This window comes from Pseudophryne corroboree, chromosome 3 (genome assembly GCF_028390025.1).
Source record: "Pseudophryne corroboree isolate aPseCor3 chromosome 3, aPseCor3.hap2, whole genome shotgun sequence".
Taxonomy (NCBI): Eukaryota; Metazoa; Chordata; class Amphibia; order Anura; family Myobatrachidae; genus Pseudophryne; species Pseudophryne corroboree.
This window is the reverse complement of record NC_086446.1, coordinates 22445369-22471104: the sequence shown is the minus strand read 5'-3', so window position 1 is coordinate 22471104 and position 25736 is coordinate 22445369. Positions and strand designations below refer to the sequence as shown.

Below are 25736 nucleotides of genomic sequence, written 5' to 3'. Positions count from 1 at the left end.
CATTCCCAGCAGTCACCTCTCCAGTCTTCACACAGACACGTCCCCTGGTGTTACTGTATAATGCCCCATTCCCAGCAGTCACCTCTCCAGTCATCACCCAGACATATCCCCTGGTGTTACTGTATAATGCCCCATTCCCAGCAGTCCACTCTCCAGTCATCACCCAGACACGTCCCCTGGTGTTACTGTATAATGCCCCATTCCCAGCAGTCACATCTCCAGTCATCACCCAGACACATCCCCTGGTGTTACTGTATAATGTCCCATTCCCAGCAGTCACCTCTCCAGTCATCACCCAGACATGTCCCCTGGTGTTACTATATAATGTCCCATTCCCAGCAGTCACCTCTCCAGTCATCACCCAGACACATCCCCTGGTGTTACTGTATAATGCCCCATTCCCAGCAGTCACCTCTCCAGTCATCACCCAGACACATCCCCTGGTGTTACTGTACAATGTCCCATTCCCAGCAGTCACCTCTCCAGTCATCACCCAGCCACATCCCCTGGTGATACTGTATAATGTCCCATTCCCAGCAGTCACCTCTCCTGTCATCACCCAGACACATCCCCTGGTGTTACTGTATAATGCCCCACTCCCAGCAGTCACCTCTCCAGTCATCACCCAGACATGTCCCCTGGTGTTACTGTATAATGCCCCATTCCCAGCAGTCACCTCTCCAGTCATCACCCAGACACGTCCCCTGGTGTTACTGTATAATGCCCCATTCCCAGCAGTCACCTCTCCAGGCATCATCCAGACACATCCCCTGGTGTTACTGTATAATGCCCCATTCCCAGCAGTCACCTCTCCAGTCATCACCCACACACATCCCCTGGTGTTACTGTATAATGCCCCATTCCCAGCAGTCACCTCTCCAGTCATCACCCAGACACATCCCCTGGTGTTACTGTATAATGTCCCATTCCCAGCAGTCACCTCTCCAGGCATCATCCAGACACATCCCCTGGTGTTACTGTATAATGCCCCATTCCCAGCAGTCACCTCTCCAGTCATCACCCAGACACATCCCCTGGTGTTACTGTATAATGCCCCATTCCCAGCAGTCGCCTCTCCAGTCTTCACACAGACACGTCCCCTGGTGTTACTGTATAATGCCCCATTCCCAGCAGTCACCTCTCCAGGCATCATCCAGACACATCCCCTGGTGTTACTGTATAATGCCCCATTCCCAGCAGTCACCTCTCCAGTCATCACCCAGACACATCCCCTGGTGTTACTGTATAATGCCCCATTCCCAGCAGTCACCTCTCCAGTCATCACCCAGACACGTCCCCTGGTGTTACTGTATAATGTCCCATTCCCAGCAGTCACCTCTCCAGTCATCACACATACACATCCCCTGGTGTTACTGTATAATGTCCCATTCCCAGCAGTCACCTCTCCAGTCTTCACACAGACACGTCCCCTGGTGTTACTGTATAATGCCCCATTCCCAGCAGTCACCTCTCCAGTCATCACCCAGACACATCCCCTGGTGTTACTGTATAATGCCCCATTCCCAGCAGTCACCTCTCCAGTCATCACCCAGACACGTCCCCTGGTGTTACTGTATAATGCCCCATTCCCAGCAGTCACATCTCCAGTCATCACCCAGACACATCCCCTGGTGTTACTGTATAATGTCCCATTCCCAGCAGTCACCTCTCCAGTCATCGTCCAAACACGTCCCCCGGTGTTACTGTATAATGCCCCATTCCCAGCAGTCACCTCTCCAGTCATCACCCAGACATGTCCCCTGGTGTTACTATATAATGTCCCATTCCCAGCAGTCACCTCTCCAGTCATCACCCAGACACATCCCCTGGTGTTACTGTATAATGCCCCATTCCCAGCAGTCACCTCTCCAGTCATCACCCAGACACATCCCCTGGTGTTACTGTACAATGTCCCATTCCCAGCAGTCACCTCTCCAGTCATCACCCAGCCACATCCCCTGGTGATACTGTATAATGTCCCATTCCCAGCAGTCGCCTCTCCTGTCATCACCCAGACACATCCCCTGGTGTTACTGTATAATGCCCCACTCCCAGCAGTCACCTCTCCAGTCATCACCCAGACATGTCCCCTGGTGTTACTATATAATGTCCCATTCCCAGCAGTCACCTCTCCAGTCATCACCCAGCCACATCCCCTGGTGTTACTGTATAATGTTCCATTCCCAGCAGTCACCTCTCCAGTCATCACCCAGACACATCCCCTGGTGTTACTGTATAATGTCCCATTCCCAGCAGTCACCTCTCCAGTCATCACCCAGACATGTCCCCTGGTGTTACTGTATAATGCCCCATTCCCAGCAGTCACCTCTCCAGTCATCACCCAGACACATCCCCTGGTGTTACTGTATAATGCCCCATTCCCAGCAGTCACCTCTCCAGTCATCACCCAGACACATCCCCTGGTGTTACTGTATAATGCCCCATTCCCAGCAGTCACCTCTCCAGACATCACCCAGACACGTCCCCTGGTGTTACTGTATAATGCCCCATTCCCAGCAGTCACCTCTCCAGACATCACCCAGACACGTCCCCTGGTGTTACTGTATAATGTCCCATTCCCAGCAGTCACCTCTCCAGTCACCACCCAGACACCCCCCTGGTGTTACTGTATAATGTTCCATTCCCAGCAGTCACCTCTCCAGTCAACACCCAGACACATCCCCTGGTGTTACTGTATAATGTCCCATTCCCAGCAGTCACCTCTCCAGTCATCACCCGGACACATCCCCTGGTGTTACTGTATAATGCCCCATTCCCAGCAGTCACCTCTCCAGTCATCACCCAGACACATTCCCTGGTGTTACTGTATAATGTCCCATTCCCAGCAGTCACCTCTCCAGTCATCACCCAGACACGTCCCCTGGTGTTACTGTATAATGCCTCATTCCCAGCAGTCACCTCTCCAGTCATCACCCAGACACGTCCCCTGGTGTTACTGTATAATGTCCCATTCCCAGCAGTCTCCTCTCCAGTCATTACCCAGCCACATCCCCTGGTGTTACTGTATAATGCCCCATTCCCAGCAGTCACCACCCAGACACGTCCCCTGGTGTTACTGTATAATGTCCCATTCCCAGCAGTCACCTCTCCAGTCATCACCCAGACACATCCCCTGGTGTTACTGTATAATGTCCCATTCCCAGCAGTCACCTCTCCAGTCATCACCCAGACACATCCCCTGGTGTTACTGTATAATGCCCCATTCCCAGCAGTCACCTCTCCAGTCATCACCCAGACACATCCCCTAGTGTTATTGTATAATGTCCCATTCCCAGCAGTCACCTCTCCAGTCATCACCCAGACACATCCCCTGGTGTTACTGTATAATGCCCCATTCCCAGCAGTCACCTCTCCAGTCATCGCACAGACACATCCCCCGGTGTTACTGTATAATGTCCCATTCCCAGCAGTCACCTCTCCAGTCATCACCCAGACACATCCCCTGGTGTTACTGTATAATGCCCCATTCCCAGCAGTCACCTCTCCAGTCATCACCCAGACACGTCCCCTGGTGTTACTGTATAATGTCCCATTCCCAGCAGTCACCTCTCCAGTCATCACCCAGACACATCCCCTGGTGTTACTGTATAATGGCCCTCATTCCGAGTTGTTCGCTCGGTATTTTTCATCGCATCGCAGTGAGAATTCTCTTAGTGCGCATGCGTAATGTTCGCACAGCGCATGCGCCAAGTAACTTTACTATGAAGAAAGTATTTTTACTCACGGCTTTTTCATCGCTCCGGCGATCGCATTGTGATTGACAGGAAATGGGTGTTACTGGGCGGAAACACGGCGTTTTATGGGCGTGTGGCTGAAAACGCTACCGTTTCCGGAAAAAACGCAGGCGTGTCTGGAGAAACGGTGGGAGTGCTTGGGCGAACGCTGGGTGTGTTTATGACGTCAGCCGGGACCGAAAAGCTCTGAATTGATCGCACAGGCAGAGTAAGTCTGGAGTTACTCTAAAACTGCTAACTCGGTTTTGATCGCAATATTGCGCATACATCGGTCGCACATTTAAGAAGTTTAGATTCACTCCCAGTAGGCGGCGGCTTAGCGTGTGTAACTCTGCTGAAATCGCCTTGCGAGCGAACAACTCGGAATGAGGGCCAATGTCCCATTCCCAGCAGTCACCTCTCCAGTCATCACCCGAACACATCCCCTGGTGTTACTGTATAATGCCCCATTCCCAGCAGTTACCTATCCAGTCATCACCCAGACACGTCCCCTGGTATTACTGTATAATGTCCCATTTCCAGCAGTCACCTCGCCAGTCATCTCCCAGACACATCCCCTGGTGTTACTATATAATGTCCCATTCCCAGCAGTCACCTCTCCAGTCATCACCCAGACACATCCCCTGGTGTTACTGTATAATGCCCCATTCCCAGCAGTCACCTCTCCAGTCATCACCCAGACACATTCCCTGGTGTTACTGTATAATGCCCCATTCCCAGCAGTCACCTCTCCAGTCATCACCCAGACACATTCCCTGGTGTTACTGTATAATGTCCCATTCCCAGCAGTCACCTCTCCAGTCATCACCCAGACACATCCCCTGGTGATACTGTATAATGTCCCATTCCCAGCAGTCACCTCTCCAGTCATCACCCAGACACGTCCCCTGGTGTTACTGTATAATGTCCCATTCCCAGCAGTCACCTCTCCAGTCATCACCCAGACACATCCCCTGGTGTTACTGTATAATGCCCCATTCCCAGCAGTCACCTCTCCAGTCATCACCCAGACACATTCCCTGGTGTTACTGTATAATGTCCCATTCCCAGCAGTCACCTCTCCAGTCATCACCCAGACACATCCCCTGGTGTTACTGTATAATGTCCCATTCCCAGCAGTCACCTCTCCAGTCATCACCGAGACACGTCCCCTGGTGTTACTGTATAATGTCCCATTCCCAGCAGTCACCTCTCCAGTCATCACCCAGACACACACCCTGGTGTTACTATATAATGTCCCATTCCCAGCAGTCACCTCTCCAGTCATCACCCAGACACGTCCCCTGGTGTTACTGTATAATGTCCCATTCCCAGCAGTCACCTCTCCAGTCATCACCTAGACACATCCCCTGGTGTTACTGTATAATGTCCCATTCCCAGCAGTCACCTCTCCAGTCATCACCGAGACACGTCCCCTGGTGTTACTGTATAATGTCCCATTCCCAGCAGTCACCTCTCCAGTCATCACCCAGATACACACCCTGGTGTTACTATATAATGTCCCATTCCCAGCAGTCACCTCTCCAGTCATCACCCAGACACATCCCCTGGTGTTACTGTATAATGTCCCATTCCCAGCAGTCACCTCTCCAGTCATCACCCGGACACATGCCCTGGTGTTACTGTATAATGCCCCATTCCCAGCAGTCACCTCTCCAGTCATCACCCAGACACGTCCCCTGGTGTTACTGTATTATGTCCCATTCCCAGCAGTCACCTCTCCAGTCAGCACCCAGACACATCCCCTGGTGTTACTGTATAATGCCCCATTCCCAGCAGTCACCTCTCCAGTCATCACCCAGACACATCCCCTGGTGTTACTGTATAATGTCCCATTCCCAGCAGTCACCTCTCCAGTCATCACCCAGACACACACCCTGGTGTTACTATATAATGTCCCATTCCCAGCAGTCACCTCTCCAGTCATCACCCAGACACGTCCCCTGGTGTTACTGTATAATGTCCCATTCCCAGCAGTCACCTCTCCAGTCATCACCCAGACACATCCCCTGGTGTTACTGTATAATGTCCCATTCCCAGCAGTCACCTCTCCAGTCATCACCGAGACACGTCCCCTGGTGTTACTGTATAATGTCCCATTCCCAGCAGTCACCTCTCCAGTCATCACCCAGACACACACCCTGGTGTTACTATATAATGTCCCATTCCCAGCAGTCACCTCTCCAGTCATCACCCAGACACATCCCCTGGTGTTACTGTATAATGTCCCATTCCCAGCAGTCACCTCTCCAGTCATCACCCGGACACATGCCCTGGTGTTACTGTATAATGCCCCATTCCCAGCAGTCACCTCTCCAGTCATCACCCAGACACGTCCCCTGGTGTTACTGTATTATGTCCCATTCCCAGCAGTCACCTCTCCAGTCAGCACCCAGACACATCCCCTGGTGTTACTGTATAATGTCCCATTCCCAGCAGTCACCTCTCCAGTCATCACCCAGACACGTCCCCTGGTGTTACTGTATAATGTCCCATTCCCAGCAGTCACCTCTCCAGTCATCACCCAGACACATCCCCTGGTGTTACTGTATAATGTCCCATTCCCAGCAGTCACTTCTCCAGTCATCACCCAGACACATCCCCTGGTGTTACTGTATAATGCCCCATTCCCAGCAGTCACCTCTCCAGTCATCACCCAGACACATCCCCTGGTGTTACTGTATAATGTCTCATTCCCAGCAGTCACCTCTCCAGTCATCACCCAGACACATCCCCTGGTGTTACTGTATAATGCCCCATTCCCAGCAGTCACCTCCCCAGTCATCACCCAGACACGTCCCCTGGTGTTACTGTATAACGTCCCATTCCCAGCAGTCACCTCTCCAGTCATCACCCAGACACATCCCCTGGTGTTACTGTATAATGCCCCATTCCCAGCAGTCACCTCTCCAGTCATCACCCAGACACATCCCCCGGTGTTACTGTATAATGTCCCATTCCCAGCAGTCACCTCTCCAGTCATCACCCAGACACATCCCCTGGTGTTACTGTATAATGTCCCATTCCCAGCAGTTACCTCTCCAGTCATCACCCAGACACATCCCCTGGTGTTACTGTATAATGTCCCATTCCCAGCAGTCACCTCTCCAGTCATCACCCAGACACATCCCCTGGTGTTACTGTATAATGCCCCATTCCCAGCAGTCACATCTCCAGTCATCACCCAGACACATCCCCTGGTGTTACTGTATAATGTCCCATTCCCAGCAGTTACCTCTCCAGTCATCACCCAGACACATCCCCTGGTGTTACTGTATAATGTCCCATTCCCAGCAGTCACCTCTCCAGTCATCACCCAGACACATCCCCTGGTGTTACTGTATAATGCCCCATTCCCAGCAGTCACATCTCCAGTCATCACCCAGACACATCCCCTGGTGTTACTGTATAATGTCCCATTCCCAGCAGTCACCTCTCCAGTCATCGTCCAAACACGTCCCCCGGTGTTACTGTATAATGCCCCATTCCCAGCAGTCACCTCTCCAGTCATCACCCAGACACATCCCCTGGTGTTACTGTATAATGCCCCATTCCCAGCAGTCACCTCCCCAGTCATCACCCAGACACGTCCCCTGGTGTTACTGTATAACGTCCCATTCCCAGCAGTCACCTCTCCAGTCATCACCCAGACACATCCCCTGGTGTTACTGTATAATGCCCCATTCCCAGCAGTCACCTCTCCAGTCATCACCCAGACACATCCCCCGGTGTTACTGTATAATGTCCCATTCCCAGCAGTCACCTCTCCAGTCATCACCCAGACACATCCCCTGGTGTTACTGTATAATGTCCCATTCCCAGCAGTCACCTCTCCAGTCATCACCCAGACACACACCCTGGTGTTACTATATAATGTCCCATTCCCAGCAGTCACCTCTCCAGTCATCACCCAGACACGTCCCCTGGTGTTACTGTATAATGTCCCATTCCCAGCAGTCACCTCTCCAGTCATCACCCAGACACGTCCCCTGGTGTTACTGTATAATGTCCCATTCCCAGCAGTCACCTCTCCAGTCATCACCGAGACACGTCCCCTGGTGTTACTGTATAATGTCCCATTCCCAGCAGTCACCTCTCCAGTCATCACCCAGACACACACCCTGGTGTTACTATATAATGTCCCATTCCCAGCAGTCACCTCTCCAGTCATCACCCAGACACATCCCCTGGTGTTACTGTATAATGTCCCATTCCCAGCAGTCACCTCTCCAGTCATCACCCGGACACATGCCCTGGTGTTACTGTATAATGCCCCATTCCCAGCAGTCACCTCTCCAGTCATCACCCAGACACGTCCCCTGGTGTTACTGTATAATGCCCCATTCCCAGCAGTCACCTCTCCAGTCATCACCCAGACACGTCCCCTGGTGTTACTGTATTATGTCCCATTCCCAGCAGTCACCTCTCCAGTCAGCACCCAGACACATCCCCTGGTGTTACTGTATAATGTCCCATTCCCAGCAGTCACCTCTCCAGTCATCACCCAGACACGTCCCCTGGTGTTACTGTATAATGTCCCATTCCCAGCAGTCACCTCTCCAGTCATCACCCAGACACATCCCCTGGTGTTACTGTATAATGTCCCATTCCCAGCAGTCACTTCTCCAGTCATCACCCAGACACATCCCCTGGTGTTACTGTATAATGCCCCATTCCCAGCAGTCACCTCTCCAGTCATCACCCAGACACATCCCCTGGTGTTACTGTATAATGTCTCATTCCCAGCAGTCACCTCTCCAGTCATCACCCAGACACATCCCCTGGTGTTACTGTATAATGCCCCATTCCCAGCAGTCACCTCCCCAGTCATCACCCAGACACGTCCCCTGGTGTTACTGTATAACGTCCCATTCCCAGCAGTCACCTCTCCAGTCATCACCCAGACACATCCCCTGGTGTTACTGTATAATGCCCCATTCCCAGCTGTCACCTCTCCAGTCATCACCCAGACACATCCCCCGGTGTTACTGTATAATGTCCCATTCCCAGCAGTCACCTCTCCAGTCATCACCCAGACACATCCCCTGGTGTTACTGTATAATGTCCCATTCCCAGCAGTTACCTCTCCAGTCATCACCCAGACACATCCCCTGGTGTTACTGTATAATGTCCCATTCCCAGCAGTCACCTCTCCAGTCATCACCCAGACACATCCCCTGGTGTTACTGTATAATGCCCCATTCCCAGCAGTCACCTCTCCAGTCATCACCCAGACACATTCCCTGGTGTTTCTGTATAATGCCCCATTTCCAGCAGTCACCTCTCCAGTCATCATCCAGACACGTCAACCAGTGTTACTGTATAATGTCCCATTCCCAGCAGTCACCTCTCCAGTCATCACCCAAACACGTCCCCTGGTGTTACTGTATAATGTCCCATTCCCAGCAGTCACCTCTCCAGTCATCACCCAGACACATCCCCTGGTGTTACTGTATAATGCCCCATTCCCTGCAGTCACCTCTCCAGTCATCACCCAGACACATCCCCTGGTGTTACTGTATAATGCCCCATTCCCAGCAGTCACCTCTCCAGTCATCACCCAAACACGTCCCCTGGTGTTACTGTATAATGTCCCATTCCCAGCAGTAACCTCTCCAGTCATCACCCAGACACATCCCCTGGTGTTACTGTATAATGCCCCATTCCCAGCAGTCACCTCTCCAGTCATCACCCAAACACGTCCCCTGGTGTTACTGTATAATGTCCCATTCCCAGCAGTAACCTCTCCAGTCATCACCCAGACACATCCCCTGGTGTTACTGTATAATGCCCCATTCCCAGCAGTCACCTCTCCAGTCATCACCCAGACACGTCCCCTGGTGTTACTGTATAATGTCCCATTCCCAGCAGTCACCTCTCCAGTCATCACCCAGACACATCCCCTGGTGTTACTGTATAATGCCCCATTCCCAGCAGTCACCTCTCCAGTCATCACCCAGACACATCCCCTGGTGTTACTGTATAATGTCCCATTCCCAGCAGTCACCTCTCCAGTCATCACCCAGACACATCCCCTGGTGTTACTGTATAATGTCCCATTCCCAGCAGTCACCTCTCCAGTCATCACCCAGACACATCCCCTGGTGTTACTGTATAATGTCCCATTCCCAGCAGTCACCTCTCCAGTCAGCAGCTGAATGATCTTGTTGCCGAGTTCCAGGATCTTCTGGTCATTGTGCCTCTCATGTGTCAGTGAGTGAGGTGGAGGCACCGTGATGGGGCTCTGGGTTCTGTTCGGTCCTCTTAACATAAGGGTATGGCTGCTAGGTGTCTCACACTCACCTGATGTCTTCCGCACAACTGTGTATTCCTGTGTATTGGGGGAGACATCAATAAAATAATGATATTATCATCATCATCATCATCATCATCAAGACACCACAGGCTGCTCCCCCTGTATAATAATAATAACAACAACAACAACAACGAGGACACCACAGGCTGCTCCCCCTGTATAATGATAATAACAGAACACCAGAGGCTGCTCCCCCTGTATAATAACAACAGTACACCACAGGCTGCTCCCCCTGTATAATTATTATTATTATTATTATTATTATTATTATTATAACAACAACAACAACAACAACAACAACAACAGGACACCACAGGCTGTTACCCATGTATAATAATAATAACAGAACACCACAGGCTGCTCCTCCTGAACAATAACAATAATAATTACAGGACACCACAGGTTGCTGCCCTCGTATAATAATAATAATAATAATAATAATAATAATAATAATAATAATAACAACAACAACAACAACAACAACAACAACAACAACAACAACAACAACAGGACACCACAGGCTGTTACCCATGTATAATAATAACAACAACAACAACAACAGTACACCACAGGCCGCTACCCCTGTATAATAATAATAACAGAACACCACAGGCTGCTCCTCCTGAACAATAACAATAATAATTACAGGACACCACAGGTTGCTGCCCTCGTATAATAATAATAACAACAACAACAACAACAACAACAGGACACCACAGGTTGCTCTCCCTGTATAATAATAATAAAAATAATAATAATAATAACAACAACAACAACAACATGACACCACAGGCTGCTGCCCCTGTATAAAAAGGATTTTGGTTACCTACTGGTAAATCCTTTTCTCAAAGTCCGTAGAGGATGCTGGGGTCCACATTAGTACCATGGGGTATAGACGGGCCCACCAGGAGCCAATGGCACTTTAAGAGTTTGAGAGTGTGGGCTGGCTCCTCCCTCTATGCCCCTCCTACCAGACTCAGTCTAGAAACTGTGCCTGAGGAGACGGACATCTTCGAGAGTAGAATTTAACACAGATAGTGGCGAGATTCATACCAGCTCACACATACAAGGCACGTCAAGTCAACATCAGCAACAGCTGAACAGGATTACTTACCAAGTAACAATACAGTACTTAACTAAATAAAGTTGTACTGAACCAGATAACAATTGCAGGAAAACGAAGCGCTGGGCAGGCGCCCAACATCCTCTACGGACCACGAGAAAAGGATTTACCGGTAGGTAACCAAAATCCTATTTTCTCTTACATCCTAGAGGATGCTGGGGTCCACATTGGTACCCTGGGGATGTACCAAAGCTCCCAGAATGGGAGGGAGTGCGCGGAGGCTCCTGCAGAACTGATTGACTGAACTTCAGATCATCAGAGGCCAAAGTATCGAACTTGTAGAACTTTGCAAACGTGTTCGACCCAGAACAAGTTGCAGCTCGGCAAAGTTGTGACGCCGAGACACCCCAGGCAGCTGCCCAGGAAGACCCCCACCTTACGAGTAGAGTGGGCCTCGACAGACGTAGGACACGACAATCCTGCCGTAGAATATGCATGCTGGATAGTGAACCTGATCAGGCAAGAAATCGTCTGCTTAGAAGCAGGACACCCAATTTTCCTGGGATCATATAGGACAAACAGAGAGTCCGACTTTCTGTGACGAGAAGTCATCTTCACATATATTTTCAAAAGCCCTTACAACATCCAAGGACTTTGATCAAATTGAGGAGTCAGTAGCCACTGGCACCACAATAGGTTGGTTGATATGAAATGCCGACACAACCTTCAGAAGAAACTGCTGACGTGTCCGGAGCTCAGCTCTATCTTCGTGGAAGCTCAAGTATGGGCTTTAACAGGACAAAGCCCCCAACTCCGACAGACATCTAGCAGAAGCTAAAGCCAACAACGTGACAGCCTTCCACGTAAGAAATTTGACCTCAACCTCCTGTAGAGGCTCAAACCAGTCCGACTGGAGGAACTGCAACACCACGTTAAGGTCCCAAGGCGCCGTAGGTGGTACAAAGGGAGGTTGGATGTGCAGAACTCCCTTCAAAAAGGTCTGAACCCCAGGGAGGGCAGCCAATTGTTTCTGGAAGAAAATGGATAGGGCCGAAATCTGGACTTGCACAGATCCCAACTTCAGGCCCATATCCTCACCAGTTTGTAGGAATAGGAGAAACCATCCCAGTTGAAACTCCACTGCAGGAAATTTCTTGGATTCACACCAAGATACATATTTTTTCCAAATTCAATGGTAATGTTTAGACGTTACTCCTTTCCTAGCCTGTATCAGGGTAGGAATAACCTTGTTCGGAATGCCCTTCCGAGCTAGTATGAGGCGTTCAACCTCCATGTCGTCAAACGTAGCCGCTCTAAGTCTTGATAGGCGAACGGCCCTTGCTGCAGCAGGTCCTCCCGAAGAGGAAGAGGCCTTGGCTCTTTTTGCAGTAGATCCGCGTACCAAGCCCGTCTTGGACAGTCTGAAGCAATGAGGATCACTTGAACCCTTGTTCTCCTTATGAGTTTGAGAACTATTGGGATGAGTGGAAGAGGAGGAAACACATACACCGACCGGAACACCCACGGAGTCACTAGAGTGTCCACCGCCACTGCTTGCGGGTCCCTCGACCTGGAACAATACCACTGAAGCTTCTTGTTGAGACGAGAGGCCATCATGTCAATCTGTGGTATGCCCCAAAGATCTGCCACCTCCTTGAACACCTCCGGATGGAGACCCCACTCCCCTGGATGGAGATTGCGTCTGCTGAGGAAGTCCGCTTCCCAGTTGTCTTCTCCCGGAATGAAGATTGCTGACAACGCCAACGCATGTTTTTCTGCCCAGAGGATGATTCTTGAAACCTCTGTCATTGCAGCTCTGCTCTTCGTTCCGCCCTGTCGGTTTATGTAAGCCACTGTTGTTACATTGTCTGACTGCACTTGAATGGCCCGATTTCTCAGAAGATGGGCCGCTTGGAGAAGACTGTTGTAGACGGCTCTTAGTTCCAGAATGTTTATCGGCAGGCTTGCTTCCAGACTTGATCACCTTTCTTGAAAGGTTTCCCCTTGAGTGAATGCGCCCCAGCCCCGGAGACTTGCATCCGTGGTTATAAGGATCCAGTCCTGAATCCCAAACCTGCAGCCCTCCCAAAGGTGAGGTAATTGCAGCCACCAGAGGAGTAAAATCCTGTCCTTAGGAGACAGAAGTATTCTCTGGTGCATGTGTAGATGAGATCCCGACCACCCGGGCTGGCTTCAGGACATCCCGGACCACCGTTTTAAATCACCAACACTTTTTCCTCTGGGAGAAACACCCTCTGCACCTCCGTGTTGAGGATCATTCCCAGAAAGAACAACCTCCTGGTTGGTTCCAAATGTGACTTTGGAAGATTCCGGATCCAACCATGTTTCCTGAGAAGCCGTGTCGTGAGTGCTATGGACCGTAACAGCTTCTCCTTGGACGATGCCTTTTTCAGCAGATTGTCCAGATACGGAATAACGTTCACCCCCTGTCTGCGGAGGAGAATCATCCTTTCGGCCATCACCTAGGTGAATACCCTCGGTGCGTGGAGAGACCGAATGGGAGGGCCTGGAACGGAAAATGACAGTCCAAAAGTGTAAATCGAAGATAAGCCTGATGCTGCAGCCAAATCGGAATGTGGAGGTACGCATCCTTGATATCCGGGTATACTAGGAATTCCTCCTCCTCCAGACCTGATATCACTGCTCTTAGGGACTCCATTTTGAACTTGAACTCCCTCAGAAAGGGATTTAGTGATTTTAAGTTCAGAAAGGGCCTGACCGAACCATCCGGTTTCGGTACCACAAAAAGGTTTGAATAGTAACCTTTGTTTTGCATGTGAGGTGGTACTGGCACAATGACCTGTGCCTCCACCAACTTCTGGACAGCTTCTTGCAGGACAGTCCTGTCTGCCAGCAGAGTTGGCAAGTCTGATCTGAAAAATCGGTGAGGAGGGAGATTTTGAAATTCCAGCCTGTACCCCTGGGACACCATATCTTGCACCCAGGGGTCCAGGCCAGAGGACACCCAGACATGACTGAAATGTCTGAGTCTCGCTCCCACCGGCCCCACCGCGGGGGCATGCAGTCCACCATCATGCGGAGGACTTTGGTGTACCTGAAGCAGGTTTCTGTTCCTGGGAACATGCAGTCGCCACACTTCTCCTGGATTCCGCGTCGGCAGACCACTGGCGTAACCACAGTCCTCGACGAGCTGATACTGACATGGAGGAAATCCCCGCAGCCATGGAACCCAGGTCTTTCATGGATTCTACCAGAAATCCTGCCGAATCCTGAATGTTACGTAAAAACAGTTCAACATCACATTTTTCCATAGTATCCAAATCCTCAAGTAATGTGCCTGACCACTTTACTATAGCCTTTGCAATCCAAGCACTGGCAATAGTGGGGCGTAGGATTGCCCCTGAAGCCGTGTACATGGATTTGAGTGTAGTATCAATTTTACGATCAGCCAACTCTTAAGGTGTGTACACACGGTAAGATATTTTCTTCCGATTCTGACTATATAGTCAGAATCGGAAGAAAATATAGTGCAGATCGCAAGGTGACAGTCACCTTGCGATCCCGATCCGATGCCGATGCGCGGCCCCGCGCGGTCGGCATCGGAAGAAAAAATAGGCTGTGCAGGCAAGTCAATCCTGACTATCTCTATAGAAGAGATAGTCAGGATTGAAATCGCACATAGCCAGCATCGCAAGCACAGTTATTATGTGCTTGCGATACTGGCTAAGTGCCGACCCGGCCCCCTGTCGCACGGTGAGAATCGGATAAGTCCGAATCTCACCGTGTGTATGCACCCTTACAAGGCGGTAGATCCTGGAACAGGTAAAACCACCTTTTTTGAGAGTCTGGATACCATCAACAATAGGCGGGTTTTCCCTTTTTTTTTTATCCTCTACCGGGAAAGGAAACGCTACCAGAACCCTTTTAGGTATCTGGAATTTTTTATCCGGGTTTTCCGAAGCCTTTTCAGATATAGCATTTAATTATTTTGACGCAGGGAAGGTTAGCGAGGCTTTCTTATTGTCAGTGAAGTAAGCCTCCTCAACCTGCTCAGGTGTTGTATCAGAAATATTCAACACATCCCTAATAGCCTCTATCATCACCTGCACCCCTTCTGCAAGAGATGCTGCCCCCCGCAAAACATCCCCATCACCGTCTGCAGTGTCAGAATCGGTATCCGTGTCATCCTGCATGATCTGCGCAAGAGCACGTTTATGTGAATATACAGCGGGGAGCCCTGAGGTACCAGAACTGGGCCAGACTGCCACAGAGTTCTGTAAAGCCTGAGTTGCAGATTCATTTTGTGCAACAATATAAGAAATCTGAGAAATCATAGATATGATAGAGGATAACCACTCAGGCTCCAATGCTGGAATCTGTGCTAAACCAGTGCAATCCTGATTACATGGAATAGGATAATCCTGAGAGGACATATCCTCTGCAGCATATGACACAGAGTCCCTGGACATTGCTTAATGGAGACCACAGACACTCCACACACACACAGAGGAGTACAGACAGAGTTTCACCCCCAAGAATGGCAAGACAGACACAGAGATTGGAGCCAACCCACACACAGCACTTTTTATATAAAGGGAGACCCCCTATCAGCACTGACTGTGCAGCTTAACAGGTTACACAGTCATTTTGTAGCCCCCCCCCCCTTCTACAACCTCCTGGTACCGTGAGAGATAGCTGGAGTTGCTGTGGAGGGACTTGCTCTTCACTGACAGCGTTGTGCAGGCAGGAAAATGGCGCTGAATGCTGCTGGGTTCACTCTGAGGAGAAGCTCCGCCCCCAAAATGGCGCTGTCTTCGCGCTCTTCATAGGATTATACTGGCCTGAGGATTGATGCTGGCTGAGATCCGGGAACCCCGACAGGCTTTGTGACCAGTGTAGGGTGTAGGTGCTGGGTCAGGGCGCCCCTCACAGCGCCGCACTATGTACCGCTGTGCCCCGGAGCGCAGTTAATACTGCGCTCCATACCTTGTTGTCGTCATCTTCACACCGCTTGCCAGGGGGGTCAGTGACTCACTCGCCACAGAACTTCAGCTCTGTAAGGGGGTGGCGGCATTCTGCTGGGGTGAGCGCTTCCTCGCGGTGGGGAGTGATCTATCCCCTCTGGAGCTCAGTGTCCAGTCAGCGGAGACAGTGGCTCAGACCCCGCAGGGCGGACACTGCTGCCCCCCTCAGTCCCTCAATGCAGGGAGGCTGTTGCCAGCAGCCTCCCTGTAAAATAATAAACTATAAAACAAACTTTACCAGAGAAACTCTGTAGAGCTCCCCTAGCTGTGACCGGCTCCTCTGGGCACATTTTCTAAACGGAGTCTGATAGGAGGGACATAGAGGGAGGAGCCAGCCCACACTCTCAAACTCTTAAAGTGCCAATGGCTCCTGGTGGACCTGTCTATACCCCATGGTACTAATGTGGACCCCAGCATCCTCTAGGACGTAAGAGAAATAATAATAACAGGACACCACAGGATGCTCCCACTGTATAGTATTAATAATAGGACACCACAGGCTGCTCTCCCTGTATAATAATAATAATAACAACAACAATAACAACAGGACACCACAGGCCGCTGCCCTGTATAATAATAACAACAACAGGACACCACAAGCTACTCCCCCTGAATAATAATAACAACAACAACAACAACAACAACAACAGGACACAACAGGCTGCTCCAACTGTATAATACTAATAAAAAGGACACCAAAAGCTGCTCCCTATGTTTAATAATAACAACACCACAGGCCACTCACCTCGTATAATAAAAACAGGACACCACAGGCTTCTCCCACTGTATAATAATAATAATAATAATAATAATAATAATAAAAAACAACAACAGGACACCACAGTATTCTCCCACTGTATAATAATAAAAATAATAATAAAAACAAAAACAACAACAGGACACCACAGGTTACTCTTGCATAACAAGAAAAACAGGACACCACACGTTGCTCCTCCTGCATAATAATAACAATAATAATAATAATAATAACAACAGGACACCACAGGCTGCTACACCTGAATAATAATAATAATAATAATAATAATAATAATAATAATAATAAAAGGACACCACAGGCTGCTCCCTCTGTTTACTAACTGGCCACAACAGGCCGCTCCCCCTGTACAATAATAAAAACAAAACACCACAGGCTGCTCCTCCTGTATGATAATAATAATAATAACAACAACAACAACAACAACAACAACAGGACACCACAGGCTTCTTCCCCTGTATAATTATAATAACAGAACACCACAGGCTGCTCCCCCTGTATAACAATAATAACAACAGGACACCACAGGCTGCTCCACCTGTATAATAATACTACTAATAACTGGACACCACAGGCTGCTCCACCTTTAAAATATTATTATTAATAACAACAACAACAACAGGACACCACAGGCTGCTCCACCAGTATAACAACAACAACAACAACAACAACAACAGTACAACCCAGGCTGCTCCGCCTGTATAATAATTATTATTATTATTATTATTATTATACAGGCGGAGCAGCCTGGGTTGTACTGTTGTTGTTGTTGTTATTATTATTATTATACAGGGGGAGCAGCCTGTGGTGGCTTATTATTATTAAGAAACCACAGGCTGCTCCCCCTGTATAATAATAATAATAACAATAACAATAATAACAACAACAACAGGACACCACAGGCTGCTCCACCTTTATAATAACAACAACAACAACAACAACAACAACAACAACAACAGTACAACCCAGGCTGCTCCACCTGTATAATAATAATAATAAGAAGAAGAATTTACTCACCGGTAATTCTATTTCTCGTAGTCCGTAGTGGATGCTTGGAACTCCGTAAGAACCATGGGGAATAGACGGGCTCCGCAGGAGACTGGGCACTCTAAAGAAAGATTAGGTACTATCTGGTGTGCACTGGCTCCTCCCTCTGTGCCCCTCCTCCAGACCTCAGTTAGGGCAACTGTGCCCGGAAGAGCTGACACAACAAGGAAAGGATTTGGAATCCAGGGTAAGACTCATACCAACCACACCAATCACACTGTACAAATTGTGATAACCATACCCAGTTAACAGTATGAACAAAAACTGAGCCTAACGGATGGCTCATAACAATAACCCTTTAGTTAAGCAATAACTATATACATGTATTGCAGAGAGTCCGCACTTGGGACGGGCGCCCAGCATCCACTACGGACTACGAGAAATAGAATTACCGGTGAGTAAATTATTATTTTCTCTGACGTCCTAGTGGATGCTGGGGACTCCGTAAGGACCATGGGGATTATACCAAAGCTCCCAAACGGGCGGGAGAGTGCGGATGACTCTGCAGCACCGCATGAGCAAACTCAAGGTCCTCCTCAGCCAGGGTATCAAGCTTGTAGAACTTAGCCAACTTGTTTTGAACCCGACCAAGTAGCAGCTCGGCAAAGCTGTAAAGCCGAGACCCCTCAGGGAGCCGCCCAAGAAGAGCCCACCTTCCTTGTGGAATGGGCTTTTTCTGATTTTGGATGCGGCAATCCAGCCGCAGAGTGAGCCAGCAGAATCGTGCTACAGATCCAGCGAGCAATAGTCTGCTTCGAAGCAGGAGCGCCAACCTTGTTGGCTGGATACAGAATAAACAGCGAGTCAGACTTTCTGACTCCCGCCGTTTTGGAAAAATAATTTTTCAAAGCCCGGACTACGTCCAGCAACTTGGAATCCTCCAAGTCCCTAGTATCCGCAGGCACCACAATAGGTTGGTTCAAATGAAACAATGATACCACCTTTGGGAGAAATTGGGGACGAGTCCGCAATTCTGCCCTTTCCATATGGAAGATCAGATAGGGGCTATTACATGACAAAGCCGCCAATTCTGACACACGCCTAGCTGAAGCTAAGGCTAAAAGCATGACCACTTTCCACGTGAGATATTTTAGCTCCACGGTCTTAAGTGGCTCAAACCAGTGGGATTTCAGGAATCCAACACAACGTTAAGATCCCAAGGTGCCACTGGTGGCACAAAAGGAGGCTGAATATGCAGCACCCCCGTAACAACGTCTGAACTTCAGGCAGTGAAGCCAGTTCTTTTTAAGAGAAAATGGATAGGGACGAAATCTTGACCTTTATGGATCCTAATTTTAGGCCCATAGTCACTCCTGACTGTAGGAAGTGCAGGAATCGACCCCGCTGGAATTCCTCTGTAGGGCCTTCCCGGCCTCACACCAAGCAACCTATTTTCGCCATATACAGTGAAAAAGTCTTGCTGTCACGTCTTTCCTAGCCTTTTTCAGCGTAGGAACAACTGCATCCAGAATGAACTTTTCCGATAGGATCCGGCGTTCAACCGCCATGCCGTCAAATGCAGCCGCGGTAAGTCTTGGAACAGACAGGGCCCCTGTTGCAACATGTCCTGTCTGAGAGGCAGAGGCCATGGGTCCACTGAGAGCATTTCTTGCAGTTACGGGTACCGAGTCCTTCTTGGCCAATCTGGAGCAAAGAATATTGTTCTCACTCCTCCTTTTATTACAATTCTCAGCCCTTGGGTATGAGAGGAAGAGGAGGGAATACATAGACCGACTGGAACACCCACGGTGTTACTAGTGCGACCACAGCTATCGCCTGAGGGTCCCTTGACCCGGCGTAAAACCTTTTTTAGCTTTTTATTGAGGTGGGACGCCATCTAGTCCACCTGAGGCAGTTCCCATCAATTTGCAAACTGCGTGAAGACTTCCTGATGAAGTCCCCACTCTCCCGGGTGGAGGTCGTGCCTGCTGAGGAAGTCTGCTTCCCAGTTGTCCACTCCCGGAATGAACACTGCTGACAGTGCGCTTACTTGATTCTCCGCCCAGCGAAGAATTCTGGTGGCTTCTACCCTCACCACCCTGCTCCTTGTGCCGTCTTGGCGGTTTACATGAGCCCCTGCGGTCTGACTGGATCAGAACCGGTTGGTCGCGAAGCAGGATCTCCGCTTGACTTAGGGCGTTGTATATGGCCCTTAGTTCCAGGATATTGATGTGAAGGCAAGTCTGTTGACTTGACCACAGACCTTGGAAATTTCTTCCCTGTGTAACTGCCCCCCCACCCTCGGAGGCTTGTATCCGTGGTCACCAGGACCCAGTCCTGAATGCCGAATCTGCGGCCCTCGAGAAGGTGAGCACTCTGCAGCCACCACAGGAGAGACACCCTGGCCCTGGGGGATAGGGTGATTAACCGATGCATCTGAAGATGTGATCCGGACCACTTGTCCAGTAAGTCCCATTGGAAGGTCCTCGCATGGAACCTGCCTAAGGGGATGGCCTCATATGATGCCACCATCCTTCCCAGGAGTCGAGTGCAGTGATGCACTGACACCTGTTTTGGTTTTAATAGATTCCTGACAAGTGTCATGAGCTCCTGAGCTCTTGCTATCGGGAGATAAACCCTTTTCTGGTCTGTGTCTAGGATCATGCCTAGGAGAGGCAGATTTTCTGTAGGAACCCACTGCGACTTTGGAATATATAGAATCCAGCCGTGTTGCCGTTACACTTCCAGAGAAAGTGATACGCTGTTCAGCAACTGCTCTCTTGATCTTGCTTTTATGAGGAGATCGTCCAAGTACGTGATAATAGTGACACCTTGCTTCCGCAGGAGCACCATCATATCCGCCATTACCTTGGTGAATATTCTCGGGGCCGTGGAGAGACCAAACGGCAACGTCTGAAATTGAAAATGACAATCCCGTACCGCAATTCTGAGGTACACCTAATGAGGTGGATAAATGGGGACATGAAGGTATGCATCCCTTATGTCCCGATTTACGATAAAGTCTCCCCCTTTTCAGACTTGCAATGACCGCTCTTAGCGATTCCATCTTGAACTTGAACCTTCTCAGGTATATGTTCAGGGATTTTAAATCAATATGGGTCTGACCGAACCGTCTGGTTTCGGGATTACAACATGGTCGAATAATAACCCCCTCCTTGTTGAAGGAGGGGACCCTTGACCACCATCTGTTGAAGATACAATTTGTGAATTGCAGCTAACACTGGCTCCCTCTCTTGGGGGGAAGCCCGCAGGGCCGTCGGTGAGGGGGCATCTTCTCACAGTCCAGCTTGTATCCCTGAGACACAATATCTATTGCCTAGGGATCTAACAGGGAGTGAACCCACTTGTGGCTGAACTTACGAAGGCGTGTCCCCACCGGGCCTAGCTCCGCCTGTGGAGCCCCAGCGACATGCGGTGTATTTTTGTAGAGGCCGGGGCGGACTTCTGTTCCTGGGAACTAGCTGTGTTGTGCAGCTTCTTTCCTCTGCCTTCGGCTCTGACAAGAAAGGACGCACCTCAGACTTTCTTGTTTCTTTATTCGAAAAGCTGCATTTAATAATGTCGTCCTTTCCTAGGCTGTGCAGGAATATAAGGCAAACTAGCAGAATTACCAGCTATAGCTGTGGAGACCAGGCCCGAGAACCCTTCTCCACACAATCCTCAGCCTTCCATATGCCTCTTAAGTCGGCATGATCTGTCCAATGCATATTCTACAGGACACGTCAAGCAGAAATCGACATAGCTTTGACTCTAGGACCCAGTATACTCATGTCTCTTTGGGCATGCTTTATAATTATATATCTATAACTTAAGACAGCATCTTTAATATATTTATATCTATATGCATACTAGGGTCTCAATCTCTGCTGATAAGGTACCTGTCCACGCTGCCACAGCGCTATAAACCCATGCCGACACAATCGCCGGTCTGGGTAGTATACTAGAATGTGCACACTATCTGCAGGATCCCTGAGAATAGCTAGTGCTACCGTCTGTGCAAACAGGACACCCTAGGGGAAGATTCTCAACACATCCTGGCCCTAGTGGGGAAAGGATACAGCCTGAGAATTCTCTTGTGGGAAGCTGCCGTCTCTTGTCTGGAGATTCCCGCTCTTTTTCCTCATGAGAGGAGGGAAATTTACCTCAGCATTCTTCCCCTTAACATGTGTACTCTCGTGTCAGGGACAGATGAGTCATCAGCATACTTGCCGACTTCTAGGCTGCTCTCTCCGGGAGAGAGCAGCCCGTCGGCTCAGCAGGGGGGGCTGGCAGTCAGGTGACGTGCAAGGGGGGCGGGCCAGAGGCGGAACGGGGGCGGACCGGAGGTGGAACGGGGCGTGGCTTCTGGAACGCGTCATTTAAGCCATGCTCCCCGCGGTGTAATGCCGCGATTACCGGCATTATACAGCAGGGGCGTGGTTACGATGACGCGATTCAACAAGAATCGCGTCATCGCCTGCCCGGACCGCCCACTTTACTCGTTAAGTGGGCGGCGGGCAAGGGGTGACCCCCGTAAATCGGGAGACTTGCCTGCTCTTCCGGGTGGCCGGGAGGGTCATTCCAGGAGGGTAGGCAAGTATGGTCATCAGTGATATGCAAATCATCTTTTATTCCAATAATCATATATTGAATATCTTTTAGCCCTCTTGGCTGTAATTTGCATTATCGTAGTCGACAGTGGAGTTAAACTCCGTGTCGATACCAGTGTTTGTTATTTTGGATAGTGAGCATTGAGAGACTCTTAAGGTCTCTGTGACATAGGGACAGACAAGGATAGATTTCCTTTCTGTTCCCTAACCTTTTGTGCAATAAATTCACCTTAGCACTTACACATATCCAAACAGGTGTCGGCGTTGTCGACGGAGACACCCTCCCACACACATATCCACTCTATCACCTCCTTAGAGGAGCCTTTTACCTCAGACATGTCGACACACGCGTACCGACACACCACACACACAAGGGATGCTCTAATTGAAGACAGTTCCCCCACAAGGCCCTTTGGAGAGACAGAGAGAGAGTATGCCAGCACACACCCCAGTATATAACCCCGGGATTACACTACATCTCAGTGTTTACCCAGTAGCTGCTGTATATACAAATTTTGCGCCTAAATTTATGTGCCCCCACCCCCCCCCCCTCTCTTTTCACCCTTTGTGTACCAGGATACTGCAGGGGAGAGCCTGGGGAGCTTCCTTACAGTGGAGCTGTGAAGAAAAAATGGCGCCGGTGTGCTAAAGAAGAAGGCCCCGCCCCCTTAGCGGCGGGCTTCTGTCCCGCGTTTTATGTACTTTAATGGCTTTTACACATATACAGTCCGGAGACTGTATTATGTGTATTTTTGCCAAAAGGTATTTATAATTGCTGCCCCCCCCCCCAGCGCCCTGCACCCTACAGTGACCGGAGTATGTGGTGTGCTGTGGGAGCAATGGCGCAAAGCTGCAGTGCTGTGCGCTACCTTAATGAAGACAGGAGTCTTCAGCCGCCGTTTTCGTCGTTCTCTTCTGTCTTCTGGCTCCGGGAACGGACTTTAGAGGTCAGGCCGTGTTCGAACCCTCTGGAGCTAATGGTGTCCAGTAGCCTAAGAAGCACAAGCTAGCTGCAAGCAGGTAGGTTCGCTTCTCTCCCCTCAGTCCCACGTAGCAGTGAGTCTGTTGCCAGCAGATCTCACTGAAAATAAAAAACCTAACAAATACTTGGCCGGGCACAGATTCTAACTGAGGTCTGGAGGAGGGGCATAGAGGGAGGAGCCAGTGCACACCAGATAGTACCTAATCTTTATTTTAGAAACATAGAATTTGTCTTTTGTCGGCAGATAAGAACCACTTGGCCCATCTAGTCTGCCCCTTTTAACTTTTAGAGTGCCCAGTCTCCTGCGGAGCCCGTCTATTCCCATGGTCCTTACGGAGTTCCCAGCATCCACTAGGACGTCAGAGAAAATAACAACAACAATAACAACAGTACACCACAAGGCTACTCCCCCTGTATAATAATAATAATAACAACAACAACATTACACCACAGGCCGCTCCCCCTGTATAATAGTAATATAACAGGACACTAGAGGCAGCTCCCCCTGTATAATAACAGCATGACACCACTGGCTGCTCCCCCTGTATAACAATAATAACAACAGGACACCACATGCCGCTCCCCCTGTATAATAATAATAACAGGACACCACATGCCGCTCCCCCTGTATAATAATAAAAACAGGACACCACAGACCGCTTCCCGTTTAATAATAGTAATAATAAGACATCACAGGCTTCTCCCCCTGTATAATAATAACAACAGCTCACTACAGGCTGCTCCCTCTGTATAATAATAATAATAATAATAACAACAAGAACAGTACACTGCAGGCCGCTCCCCCTGTATAAAAATAACAACAGGACACCACAGACCACTGCATAACAAACATAACTTGACACTACAGGCTACTCCCCCTGTATGATAATAATAATAATAACAGGACACCACAGGCTGCTCCCCCTGTATAGTAAGATGCCATTACCTGATCTCCACGGACACTGGAAGGCTTCAGCAGGCAATGAAAACTCACTTCCTGTATATGGAACGCACATACCGGAAGTAAGGTGGACCGCACGGTCCGGAAATAGGATATGATTGGCACAGGCTGCTTCATTGTGACTGGCCCCTTTCCTCCTGCACTCCGGCCACAGCAACTTTGTATGTAATGTATATTACTATCAATGTCCTCAAGGCAGGAGGCCGGCGGCCATTTTCTTGTAGACCAATCTGCATCAGCAATAGGTTCCTTAGCCGTGTAGTACCGTCAGGAGTGGCGGCCATTTTCCCCTGGTTTGAGCTCCGCCTTCCTTCTATCATTCCCACAAGGCCCCAGGAGCACAGAGCAGCCATTTCTCTGTCTGGCAGCAAGTAATGATGTTACTTATTATTATTAGTATTATTGTTATTTTTATTATTATTATTATTATATAGGCTGAGCAGCTCTGGTGTCAGGTTGCTGTACTACAGGGGGAGCAGCCTCTGGTGCCTTGTTATAGTGCAGCTGGAGCAGCCTCTGGTGCTGCATTAACTCTGTACAGGTGGCTGACACTCTAGTGTCCTATTACTGTTTTACAGGTGGTGCAGGCCCTGCCGTTACTGTAATACAGGTGGAGTAGACCCCAATGTTATATCATGGGTGAGGAGACAATTATGTTCCACATTTGTGTTTTAATTAGGGGAGAGGGGGCTGTACAGTGATATATGATGGGGAATAACACAGCTCCCGGCACACACTGATGGGTGTAGTACGGGTGACCGGCGGTCACCTTACCGACGCCGGGATCCCGGCGGGGAGCGGCGATTGCAGCAAGCCCCTTGCGGGCTCGCTTCGCTCGCCTCGCTTCGCTCGCCTCGCTGCGGGCTCGGTGGCGCACTGCGGTCGCCACGGGTTCTTTTCCCACTCTATGGGTGTCGTGGACACCCACGAGTGGAAATAGTCCCTGTTGGTCGGCATGCCGACCATCGGGATAGTGAGCCGTCGGGCTCACGGAGGATGTCATGTGACTGTCGGTCAGCCGACTGGCGGTCACATGACTACCACCCCACACTGATATGTGGTATTATTATTATATAGGGGAGAGGGGAGCGTACAGTGATATATGAGGGGAATAACACAGCTCCCGGCACACACTGATATGTGGTATTATTATATAGGGGAGAGGGGACCGTACAGTGATATATGAGGGGAATAACACAGCTCCCGGCACACGCTGATATGTGGTATTATTATATAGGGGAGAGGGGACCGTACAGTGATATATGAAGGGAATGACACAGC

General features: G+C 49.7%; 2 protein-coding genes and 1 long non-coding RNA gene across 3 annotated transcripts in view; 1 reads left to right on the top strand and 2 right to left on the bottom strand.

Moving 5' to 3' along the window:
• Nucleotides 1-24572, bottom strand: part of LOC135055787 (zinc finger protein 271-like) — a 79240-nt gene extending 54668 nt beyond the window's left edge. Inside the window, exons 1-2 of the mRNA XM_063960231.1 lie at nucleotides 24441-24572; nucleotides 9895-10086 (exon numbers count right to left, since the gene is read on the bottom strand). Coding sequence (XP_063816301.1) covers nucleotides 9895-10086; nucleotides 24441-24572 — 324 coding nt within the window. The remainder of the gene's footprint in view (nucleotides 1-9894; nucleotides 10087-24440) is intronic.
• Nucleotides 1-25736, bottom strand: part of LOC135057085 (uncharacterized) — a 653135-nt gene that overhangs the window by 499350 nt on the left and 128049 nt on the right.
• LOC135054557 (uncharacterized) overlaps nucleotides 24729-25736 on the top strand; it is a 73097-nt gene continuing 72089 nt past the window's right edge. Inside the window, exon 1 of the long non-coding RNA XR_010243531.1 lies at nucleotides 24729-24826. This is a non-coding gene — a long non-coding RNA (uncharacterized LOC135054557). The remainder of the gene's footprint in view (nucleotides 24827-25736) is intronic.